The following is a 12,511-nucleotide window of genomic DNA, read 5'->3' as shown; positions in this document are numbered from 1 at the left end:
GTACTGCTGCTTTGAAGAAGGACTGGAGTTTGCTGCAATTTCCTTATGAAACAAAACCCAAAGGTTTTTATATTATCAGTATTGAGAGGTCTCTTTCTCTCTGAACATGCTGCTGAAGTTGATAGCTTAATACAAAATAAGATTTTGAGTATAGTTTTGGGAAAAAGCCTCAGTTTTATACTGTGTATCAGACTGATTTATATTCCTCGGGTAAAACACATCAGGAGGAGTGCTCCTATGGGGCCCTTCCCACCTTGCATCTCCTGACTCTTTCTGCAGCCTGGTAGTACAAGATCCAGCCTGTGAAGAGGGCAGAGATGAGCGTGCACACCAGTGTGGAGCATGAGGCTGTTGGTGTACATGCTACTTAGACTGCTCTGTCATGTGTAGCAACTTTAATTAGTAAAATGAATCAGGTGTATGTTAATCAATGTTTCCGAGTGCTCTCCAGGGCTAACATCTGTCTTCTCCAAGGCGAAGGGCTGCTGTTCCCTTTGCTTGGGGAAGGATTCAGCCTTGCAGTCATGGTTTCCCAGCAGTGTGGAGCTCAGCTCTACCAGTGGCTCTTCCTTGGCAAAATCATGCCTCAGACTGCCAGGGAAATAGGTGAAAAGAGGTGGTCACGGAGGTATTACCAAGGTGGTCATAGATGTACTCCCGATACTCTTCCGGCTGGGACAGGCTCCTGCCCACATGGCTTCAATCGAAAATGTCAACTTTGCACTCCCGAGTACTTCAAGGTACTAGCCAGATCTCAACCTGCGAGGAAGGGATATGTATTGAGCATGTTGCCATGTTTGCAGAAGTATGAACTGAGGCAGAGGGGGGCTGTGTGACATCCCCAAGAGCCACGTAGCACGGCAGTGTAGCTGGGCATTCAGCATCCCTCGTGTACCTGCCACCACCAGCTGCAAAGGGGGTTCAGAGGGGTTGCAGGGCAAGGAAGGCTGAGGGGGGTGCACCTTGCACCTGATGGCCATGTGCTGTTGGGTGGGTTTAGGTCTTTTTGTGGACTGATAGGAGTGTAAGTTTGCAGTTTGGTTGCTTGTTTTTGTTTTGGTTTGTTTTTTAAAGGTATGTGTTACTTAAATGCGCATGTGGGTTGCTTTGATCTAAATGTAATTTTTTCAGAGCTATTCCAACAGGTAAGTGAAGTTCTGCAAGTTGGAAGACAGAAGTGTCTGCCAGGGTGCCGATCCTTGTCAGATCATGGTGTCTTCAAGCTAAGGGACAGAACATCTCATGCCCCAGCTGCTTCTGTGAATGGTTTAACACTGTGCCTATACTGTGGCCACAGAAGCAGTCAGTAGCTGGCATGTGGAAAGTCTCTTGTCTTTTCAATCCCAAGAGCAGCATTCGGGGACAGGGAAACTCAGGTTTAAGCCTTTTAAAAGGATGCAGCATCTCTCTCCTTTGCTAGTTGCTGTCCTTAGGCTGGGAGCGATGGGGAAAGTCTTACTTTCCCTGGTTACAGCTCTCATTAAAAACTGCAGCACAGCGTTTCACAACTTCATTGCAATCTGGGTACTCAAAGACCAAGAACCCATCTTCTACAGTTTGTTCTTCGTTTCCAGTCTAGCGGAGGGAGGACAATTTTCCAAAGCTCTCAAAACCATACAGCAAGTCTGACAGCAGCTAAGCCCCGCAAGACAGAAGCGAGCAGCTGAGTACAAGAAAACACACTAATTCCTTTTCAGCTTCAGCAGCAGAAATGCATTGTCAGGGCACTGCTCCACCTCATTCACCAGCAGGCTCTGAAATAGCCTCCATTTTTTTCCATTTAATTGAGCTTTTAAATAGAGCTGTGCTGTCCCGTTATCTTAATTTGGAAGACAGGAAAGCAGGGTTCATGTACTTTGAAGTATGAAACAGGCCATTGCTGGCAGCGTTGCTGGCAGTGACCCTTGGTGAGCAGGAGCTTAACCGACGTTATCCCTGTGAAACAAATGGCCCAACTCCGTGTGGGCACAACATTTGGGGTTTAAATGTCATTTCCATCCCTTTTAAAAGGCACAAAACTTTGTGATGGGTTCCCTGGAGCGGGGGTTGTGTTTAAAAAGACCCTAAGATGATAAAAGGTCTTGCTCACAGATTTTTATATGGGATCACAGATTTTTATATGGGACATTTTTATGTAAAAGCAAGGGGGTTTTTTAACAGCTGCTTTTCTTCCTTACCTCTATGGAGCAAGTGCAGTGTTCCCAAAGGTGGGTCCTTGGTGCTCTGCAGAGGGGAAGCAGCTCACACTAAATATAGTATTAGCCCAGTCAGTGGCCTTATTTGTTTCACATAGTTTCATCTGCCAGTTTCCTGCTAAACAGCAGCATTTCTAAAGTGTGGAAGATTTGGCTTCGTAGGGATGCACAGTGGCTTTCTCCTCTTGCTGCACTGTCTCTGACTTTGAAATGTGAGCGGATTACATGGTTTCTTACCTCGAGCGTGGAACCAATTTTTCCCTTTTCTTGGCCAGGAGTAAGCGACACGTTCTGGAGCGGCTGATGAACAGAGTTGCTGCAGGGTAGCGAGAGAGTCCAGCCAGGTACTGACACGAGTGGCTGACAGAGGGGATGTCACCTTAAGGACAGCTTCCTTCCTTGGCTGTCCTTTCTGAAGTGCCCACTGATTGCTGGTGGGGTGGGGTGCCCCCCGCGCTGCTGGAAATACTCATGTTGCTGTTGTGCCTGCACCCAGGCCCTTACCCTGTGGTCTGACCTAACTAAATTAGTAGGTTATTCTCCTTTGCGTTCAGCTGTGCGCTCTGCAGGCAGCTTGTTTTCATCTGATCGCCTTTAATCCTGGCTTGCAAAGCTCTTGTCCCAACACACTACCCATGAGATCAGCCTTCTCTTACGGCAGAATCACTGGTGCAGATGGCTGCTGCAGCAGTTCCAGAGGCATCTGAGCTGTGCTGATGAGCAAACTGGGGATGAGAATGCTTCAGGGGGCTTTGTTGTTTCTGCCTGTGCACCTGCAGGCAAGAGCTGGAGTCTTTGTCCCTGCACTATTTGACTGCTCTGGAATAAAAGGTGAGCAGATCATCTTCTCAGCAAGAAGCAGAAGAGGGTCTGAACCATATCCCCCCTAAAGCCTGGGAGTTTGCAGTTGTGCAGGCAAAGTGCACGTGAGCAGAGTGATCACAGATATCATCCCCCAGCATTCAGAGGGATGCTTGATACCATAGTACATAGTCAGGAGTTAAATTCTGACTCAAAGGAAGACAGGGCTGAGGTGTGTTCAAATCTAGCACTCATGGCTGTCAGTAGTCCCTTTCATGTGCTCTAGGTATTGATCTGCACTTGGATAAAAACTCCTGCCAATGTGTAACTGGCCTTCAGTCCAGCCCCAGCAGTTGTGGTGTTCATACAGCATTTGTGACCTGGGAATTTTCCCTAAAAGACTCAATATTTTTGATTAAAAGTAATTTCTTGTGTTTCTTTAAAGCATATTGAAGAATCTGTTTTACATGTGATGGGGATTAGCTGAGTTTTTTTGTTGTTTGAGGTTTTTTTTCAAAACCCCAGTGTGATAGGTTAAAAACGCAAAGACCCAGGTCCTGCTCAAAGCAAATAAACAAAAAAAATATTACAGGATATTGCAAAGCATGTCAGAAAATGAGGCTTATCTCAGTGGGATTTCCTGGTTAAATACTTGAGATAAATGACGTTCATTTAAAATGAATGTAGCTAATCCACTGTTGCTCCGGAGAGGCTCACAGGGTGGAGTGGATAGAGATTTAGATTCTTGCAGGGCTTAATACTTGTTCTCATTTACAAGAGTATCTTACAGTGGTGTAACTCTGTGGGACCCTATTCTCTTATTTAAACCAATAGAAAAGTAAGAATGTGTCATGTAGTTATTAAATACGCATCAGTTTTATTTATTGCCTTAGTCTGTTTTAATGCCATAGTGTCACTGTCATGGTTGTACAAAGTTGATTGTTATATTTAAAGTCGAGAATGTGCAACTCATCTCTTTGCAGTGTTACCATCTTTTTGTTTTAAAAGCTTGTCTTGATATGCAGTATTTTGCCATTTATATTCCTCCTTAAACCAAAGGGGCAAAAGGATTTTTGTATGAAATGTGAATGGGTCCTAAGGAACTTGGACATGTGAGCAGAGTGTGCTGCGGGGTCACGTTCGTGCAGAGAGACCCAGGCTGGACCTTTGGCCATTGCAGACGGATCACGGAGCAACGGGGGACACCTGCACGTTTTATTTAGGCTGTGGCCATGGTCCATCCACTCTGCATTGCCAGCAGCTTTGAGGTTGTGTGTAGGCAAGTGTGCGCATCAAGTGCTCAGCCTTGCAAACATGGCTTTGGATTTCGGAGCTGCTCCCGCAATGGTGCAGGAGATCCGGTTGCTCCGGTCAGAGCGGCGGTTGACGTGACATCCCCAGGGAAGCAGTCTGTGTTTGCTGAAGTGAAGCTTCATCTTGCAGCTTTTGCTTCCTGCCTGAGCAGAGCCTTGCTGCTTCTCTCCATCCGTTTTAATTTAAGGAGAAAAAAAAACCAAAAAGCAAACCTGCCTGGCTTGTCCTTTGTTTGAGGGCTGTTCGTACCACGGTGCTCTCTGAGGGCAGGGCTTGGGCAGAGCAGAGTCGTGGCACTGCACAGAATTTCCTTAAGCATTTGTAAAATCAGTTTTCAGGCACTTGAAAGCTCTTGTCCCTGATGATTTTTCTGCAGCTCCAGCGCAGCACCCTTGTGATGAGCTTGTGTTGGTGGCCGGGCTTAGTGTCTGGCAAAGCCAAGGACGATGTTCTGGGACTGCAGCTCCTGCTCTTGGCATCTGAGGCTTTGCTACAGAATTAAAATGACCAAGTGAATGTCTGGAAGAAAGAACCAGGGGGAAGTATCTGTCCCAATCTGCTTGGTCTTGTCATATGAAACAGTAAAGATTATTTAAGTGCTTAAAATAATGAGGAAAATGAGCTCTGCTTTAATGAGTTTTTAATTGCATGCAGCAAGAGGCGATTGCCCCCACCTGTCAAAAAGCTATTCAGAGACTTGCTGCCATTCCACTCTGCATTTAGATGAATAAAAAAATCTCCCGTTCTAGTGTCTTGCTACAAAATCCAAACAACGTATAATTTTTCTCTCTGAAAAAAAATTTTTAAAATTGACCATTTAATGTCCTCTCAACTGCGAGCCCCTGGTCCAAGGACAAGATGAGAGGCATGGATGGTTCAGAGTGGCTGGGTAGGCCATGGAGGGGCTGCTCCACCTCCCCATCATGCTGGAGAGCTGCGGGGTGGTTGTGCACCCGAGGGGTCTGGCTCTGCTGGATGAATCCCGGTGGCCCTGGACTGCTGTGGAAGATTGCCTCCGAGTGGGTCCCGAGCAGCCTCTGCCAAAAGCTGCTCAGCTTTTTATTAGCATCTGTGGGTGACAGAGGCAGGGACACAGCTTTCTCTTTCTGTTGATGCAGGTAAAGGTTACAAGTTACTAATAGATGTGTCTGAGGAGTCTGGGTTGACATCAGTGGTTTTTTTATGCTGTGAGTACATAGTAAGATTTGATAACAAGTTTCATTGCAGACATGGGTGAATGATTAAATTCTGAATTTTCCAAGTGACCCTGACACACAGTTTCATTGAAAAATCAGTCTTTAGCTCAAGCCTGTAGTTTGATACAAATATATTTCTGACATTGAGAAGGAGCTTTTGCAGTTTAGCACTGGGCTTGGGTGCAAATGTAAGTCTGATGAAAATCCAAGCTAAAATGAATTGTTCTCATCTACTTTCTGTGTTTCAATAAAGGTTAGTATCCAAAATAAGTGGAAAGCACAGGGCATGGAAATTGCATTAGGCTTGTGAGGCTCTTTGATATGACCAAGGGAAGCTGTAGGAAATAAAGGGCGTGTTGAGGCTGGTTGTGCGTGATGGTCCAGTGTTGCTGTGCTCAACTAATAGTCTGTAATAATGAATTTCTGTGCATGGATCTGAGTCCTTGCTCACAGGACAAGAAAGGCTAGCACTATGTACTGTGTTTTGCAGGTGAGGAGACTGAGGCAGGGTAGGAGTGGGTTGTAGCAAAGCAGGTCACCACCTCCTGCCTTCCAATCCAAGTCTTTCTACTTGTCCTCCCTCCCTCTGTGCAATCGCTCTTTAATAGGGCATAAGGAGCAGGGGGGTGGGTGATTTAACAGTGGCTATTTCTCTCTCAATATCTATATGGCTTGTTTTGAAGAGATGGAATGACAAGTTGCATCCAGCATTTCAGAGTTCAGCTTCTACAGGAGCAGTTCTTTTGACTTCAGGGGAGTTGCTGAAGATTTATGGGTCGCTCTACGATCTGCGTATAGCCATGCGTGTGGTGCATCTGGAGTGCTTAGTGTTAGGGTTATGCTGCATAGCTAAACATTTCCATTCCAGCTTTTCAGATTTAACTGACACAAATAAATTGATGTCCTTTGTTAAATCAACTTGAAAGTGATTATTAAAATCAACCAATGAGCCTGAATCCACTCCAGTGAGGAGCAGACATGCATGAGAGCTTGTGTATATAATTTGGACAATGCTGATACTTGGATCAGAAGCGTTCTTATTGCAGAGAGTGTAATCTATCAGCATGTCATTTGGGGCTTTTTATATTTGTCTTGGGTCAGGGCTGCCCCAGTTTTTAAATAGTGGCTCTGTCAGTCGGCAGCTTGGCCGACACTTTATTCTTCTGTTAATTCACACGAGCCTCAATTAAACAAATGTATAATTTGTGGACTAGGAGTCAAGAAGATTCTCTTGTTTGGTAATTAAGTTGGGAAGCCTGGAGTTTCAGAGTTGAGAAACAAAGCGCTGTCATATTTAGTTCCCCAGCAATCTTTCCTTCATAACCCCGTGGATTAAAATGATTGCTGGCTGTCGATCTCCGGCAAGGAGCCAGGTCACAGTGGAAGAAATGTGCTTCTTGCTGCAGTGATAATCATCTTGGCACAAGGTGTTGCTTAAATACAGTTGTTTACGCTCAGCTCCATTACAGCAACATGGAAATCCAGAGCACACCCAGAGCGACTGATCTGGATTCGTACCAACATAACCAGAAATAGCTGAGATGCTTTTTAAAAGGCTTTAGCACTTCAAGGGATTTGGCCAAAGTTATGTGTCATGATTAGGATGTTAGAAGCACCCCTATTAAAGATTAAGAGGCAGCATCATTGATGTTGCTACTGCAGGGAAGTTGGTGTAGGAGCTTAGGGTGTACAATAGAATGGTTTCCTCTTTTAATACTTGATGTCTTAATAACTGTCGTTGTGTGTTACTGAGAAATATAACATGACCACCCTCATCAACTGTTCACATCTTTTAAGTGGTATCAGCACTGTTAATTAACTCAAGTTTTAAGAAGTTAGGGAAGTCGAAAGCTGACATGCTTTCATTTGGTGTGCTGCTAAGCTGATTTTCATTGATTTGTGCTTGTGAATTAATCAGCCATCCGAGCACTTAGTTATTCCATTTGCCTCTGTGCTTTCTTTGCTTGTAAATGATATCTTTGAAGTTTATTAAAAGAATGAGTCATGTTGTAGCTTCTTAAGAATTTTCCCCCTCTGTAGTTATACAGTTTTCATGTTTCTCAAATCATAATCTGTATAATGAACGTGGGGAAAATATTGCTATATGGAGCTGTGTCTATATAGCTGAACTTTGGAGATACATACCCTGTTATTTGTGTGGCTGCCTTCTCTAATATAAGAATGTTTAAAATCTTTTTTAGCTTTTCAGAGCTTGACTAAATTAATGTACTTCCCTGTTTTAGCACTCCCCCGACTTGTCTGCAGTTGTGCACAGTCAACCTGTTCCCATGCTGGCTCTGAGTTATGGTGCACAGCTCTAATATCCTTTCTTGGGCAGATTAATAGAGGAGGTCCCTCATAAATTTACCAGTGAGAAAGTAATTGCTTCCAAAACTCGTGCAGTTTCTAATTAGCATGAGTGTTCTTTTGTAGCCCTGTTTAAGTGCACTGTGTGGTTCACCTTGCTCTAATTCTAAGTGTTTGCAAAGGATCTGTGTCTGTTTATCGCTGGACAAGACGTGTTCAACTTAACGTAGGTGAATTAGGTCTTGACAGTGCAGTGTCAGCTGGGACCAGGTGCTGTAAACATAGTGTGGATGCAAATGCCACTTAAAAGAAGTACAAGTGTTCTTCACAGAGGAAAAGCATGAGAATGCAAAACATAATCATCCATAAAATTGTGTGCTCTCTGTTTTAAAGACCAGTGCTTGATGGGATTTTGTGACTGGAATAAAATAGCTCAGCTGAAGAGCAAAGGTGATGAAACCACCTAAAGAGGTACAGAGGAGTTGGGCCTTCTGTCTAGAAGAAAAGCTGTTTTTTGCGTGAGTTTGTCCTTTTGGATGCTGGTAGGTTTGTGACCTTTGTTGTGATACCACAGGTTAAACCAGTTGGATAAGAATTTAATGAATTTTAACTGGAAAGAAAGACATAAGCAAAAATACATCTCAGCAAGCCACATACTGCTGAGCTAATTGATGAGAAATTTCCTAATGTAATTAAAGATGGAGCAAGGTAGCAGTGAATTGAGGTCATAGTTAAGACTAAATCAGTAATTCAGGAGGTTCATGGGATCAATTCTCTAAACTAAGAGCATCTGATCTCAAAATTATGAGGGTGGAGTGGGGTGTAGGAGAGCTTGAGGGGTTGCATTTACTGACCAGTGATCGTTGCCGGACACGGAGGTGGTAGCTGTAGGGGGTGGGTATTACAGTGACCCAGAGGACCTCAGCTTCTGTTGCCAGTAAATCGCCCAAACCAGCAGTGTCTGTGTCTTGCCTTTGTGTAGGGCTCAGCAGAAACATGCTCTCCTTTGGTCCATTTACTGTATGGGGTGGTTGGGAAGGGAACTGCAGCAAGAACCCAGTATCTCTGCTGACTTAATACAATTCAGTCTGAGATGGTGTCCTTTGAACAGTGCCACTTCTAAACTAGTGACTAGTTTTGAGTGTGCTTCCAGAAAATGATCAGAAAAGCTGTTTCCCCAAAGGCTCGTGCTCCTGCCTGTCCGCACTAGTGACCTACAGAGCTTTGCAGACTGATGTGCTGTGGGAAGCTCCTCTCCGTGATCTGCCCAAGGGATGCTCATAGTGCTCATCACATCACTCTGTGGGTGCTGGGTACTTCCCACCTCATGGACCAGCTTTTTTCCTTTTTTTTTTTTTTTGGGGTGCAGATGCGACATGCCAGCGCTGTGTGACCTTTACTTCTGCCAAGTCAGGGGAGATCAGAAGTGATGAGGGCTTTGGGGGTGCGTGAGCGATGGTGCTGGCCTTTCAGCTGGCAGACGGTCTTGGATGGGAGATCTGCAATCAGTGCAGATCAATCTTACAAAAAAACATCCGTTGATGTTTCCTGCGGATGTTTGCTCTGGGGCGATTACTTGGGCTCTCAGTGTTTAGCAAAGCAGCACAGACTCGTTTGTGGAGTGGTAGGATTATAGAAATTCCTTGGTTGTTCTGGTGGCCTTTGACCAAAACAACACAAGCTGCTTTTTAATGTCATCAGGTCAATTCTACTCATCAGTAAACAACAAGTTTCTCTCCAGCATCAGCTTAAGCCTGGATTTTCACCCTCCTTCTGCATGTGCGGGAGGCACAGGCAGAGATAGACTTCTTTCCGAACAGTTCTCAGTATTTACTGAATTAATTTAAGCTAAAGATAGTCGGAATGAGATGAGTTGGAAGGAGTTTTACAAATGCCTTTATATTTTTGGGTGTTGGCTTGTGTACTCAGCCCTGAAAATAATCAGTGTGTTTACTGACTGTTTGCACTGGCTTTACTGTGCTGATGTTATTTTTGTATATAGCTCATGGCCCTTGATATCCAGGGGAGATATTGAGCAGTTTGGACAAGTGCCCTCAATCTCTTTTTTCCTCTTTTTTTAGTTTTTAACCAGGATCTGGTGCACTGAGTGCCCAGTAGTTGCTGTAGCTGTCTTCTGTAGGTGAGGTCTGGGGAAAAGATAGGGAGGAGCATACTCAATATCTTCCTTAAAACGCTCTCACCCCCACCCAGCAGGCACTTGGTGAGCAGCCTGCAGATCTCCATGCAAATAGAGAATTAAAGAATAATCTCGGAAGTTGGTGACTTATATTTCTTTAGCTAGATGGAGGATGCTGAGCCGAGTTCTTGTTTCTAGAAGCATTTGGCCACATGAGTCTTCGTGTTCATCATCCTTTCATGCTGGTGTCAAGGGTCTTGGTGGAACCCTGAATCGCTGGAGGTAGCAGCAGAGCCAGCAGCAAACCAGCTCTTGTGGTCTGTGCTGGGGCTGTCTCTCAACAGTGAGCTCATTGCTGAGTGACTTCTGCCTTCCAAGAAGTGAATGAACAACAAAGAGCAGCACCTTCCTTCTAGCCTTCATGACTTCTTACGGTTCTGTAAGTCTTGTCCTAACTAGAAGTTGGAGGAGCAGTGCTGCCGTGGAGAGGAGCAGACCCAAGACAAAGCAGGCTGGATTAGGCAGGTGAGGTTTCAGCAGTGCTACGATGCTGTCCAGGATGACTGTCTGTCCTTCCCCACAGCTTCCCCTGTGGCCCCGTGCAAGTCTCTGTCTCCCTTTTTTGCAGGCTGTAAAAAGAAGGTAAGAACATGTCCCTCCCAGAGGTATTGTCTTGCTGGCTTTGTTAAGGATCATTAGGTGCTTGGTTACTGTAGAAAAACAGCTTAGATGAGCAGAGGGTCAGAAGCAAAGCCCTCTTTTTCTGGGGAACTCTGTTTTTGCCCCCAGTGAAGATGCTCTCATCCCCATGGAGCTGCTTCTGGTTTAGCAAAGGTCTTAGAAGCCAGTGGCTGATGTGACACTGGACCGTGCAAATTCACAATTTCTCCACCCTTAAAGCCCAATTGCATCCCCCTGGTTTGAACCTAAAATTAGCACTTGTCAGAAGACTTCAAGGTTCACAGACATCCTCTGCTTTATTCCAGTTTTGCCCTATTTTTTTTTTTTTGTGATTTTCTCTTTGTGCTCTCAAGAATCGTACACTTTGTGCATGCACAGAAGAGAAGGATGATTTGTACACTTGTGGATAGTTTTTTTTCCCCCCTCTTCTTTGGAAGGAAAGGTGTTTAAAAGAAATCCACTGTTTCTCTGGGCTCAAGCTGCTGCTACCCTGCCAGCATCTGCATCTACACTTTTCTCCTAATGAGCGATATCTCTGCCAGTGCTGTCTGGGCACCACTGCCCAGTGGGGCTCTGCCCAGCCCATCTGTGCATGGATGCATAATGCTTTAGAAACTCGTTTCTTATACCAAAACTGGGAGTATTGTAATTTTTTCTATAAAATGACCAGGAGTTGGAAAGAACCTTGAGGTCTCGAGATCTAAACCATCACGTCAATAAAACTGAGTTTTACTCAAAATCTCCAATATATGTATTCATAGTGCGTTACGGGTACCTGAATCTCGTTGCATGGGCATCATGGGGAAGACAAAAAAATGGGTTTTGGAGTGCAGGGACCATCTTTTCATCTTGAATGCCAGAATGGTCTTGATCTGGGACAGTTACAGCAATTGTCTGCAGCTAAAATAGGCAGGTTTAATTCTCTCATAATTAAATTGAACAGCTGGGAGCAGGGAGAGCCAGCGCTGTAGAGCTGGGGGAGCTTCACTGGGCAGGGTTAGAGAGGAGGGCACGCAGGGTGGTTTACAAGGACCTGGAATGAGATCTGTGTGGATACAAGAGGACAGTGTCAGAAATCACAGCCTTGGCTGGGAAAGGTCCTTACCTCCGTGGCACATGGGACAGTTATCTCCAGAAGCGTCACACTGACTGTTGCATTGGTTGTTTGTGAGAATTCCTTCCAGGCATGTCATGTTTCAAAACCAAGTGACCTTCTCAGAGGTCCCTTGGTAGGACAGGAGCATGAGCATCCTCCGTTTGAATGGTTTTAAAGCTACTTTCCAGAATAAAGACTAACCTGTGTTTTACTGCTGTGGAAGCCTGAGCACACAGTGGTTTGGGATGTGTCACTGAGGGAGACAGATTTATTTTTTTTTTATACCATCTCCAGATCTGTTACCTTTCCATAAGATATGGTGTGAAGGGGGGGACAAAACAAACTGTTTTCAGGGGTTTGTGCTGGCAGTGCTCTGAGCTTGTGAAGGGTTAAGCTGACAATGTTTGTTTCCATGTTTCTTCTCAGGGCGTGACGTACTGCGGCGAAAGCTCAGCCAGCAGCCTCACCATGGCCAACATCCCCTGGCACGAGGAGGTGGTGCTCTTCGTCCAGGAGCTGGCAGACCTCATCCCTGACTATGAAATCGCGTGTGAGCACGAACACTCAAACTGCCTCCTGATAGCTCACAAAAAGGTGAGACGCTGCCAGGGTGTGATACCGGGCACTGTATCTTCTTCTTGGCAGTGTTGCACAATTGCCTTGTTCCAATGCATTTTCTCTCTAGAGTGAGCTGGACACTTCTTGGGAGGGTGGAAATGCATAGCATATGTTGCAGAGAGCATTGTGGAATAGTTACTGAAAAGCCTGCAGGTTGCAGTCGGTG

At 45.1% G+C, this 12,511-nt stretch overlaps 1 protein-coding gene across 5 annotated transcripts in view; it reads left to right on the top strand.

Annotated features, from left to right (window-relative positions):
* LOC141968372 (S-adenosyl-L-methionine-dependent tRNA 4-demethylwyosine synthase TYW1-like) overlaps positions 1-12,511 on the top strand; it is a 107,930-nt gene that overhangs the window by 81,635 nt on the left and 13,784 nt on the right. For all 5 annotated transcript variants that reach the window (XM_074922978.1, XM_074922980.1, XM_074922976.1 and 2 more), the window contains exon 15: positions 12,154-12,321. In XM_074922978.1, coding sequence (XP_074779079.1) covers positions 12,154-12,321 — 168 coding nt within the window. The remainder of the gene's footprint in view (positions 1-12,153; positions 12,322-12,511) is intronic.

The sequence above is a fragment of the Athene noctua genome, chromosome 19, assembly GCF_965140245.1.
Source record: "Athene noctua chromosome 19, bAthNoc1.hap1.1, whole genome shotgun sequence".
Lineage (NCBI taxonomy): Eukaryota > Metazoa > Chordata > Aves > Strigiformes > Strigidae > Athene > Athene noctua.
Note: the sequence above shows the minus strand (reverse complement) of the source record. Positions and strands in the feature narration are given on the sequence as shown.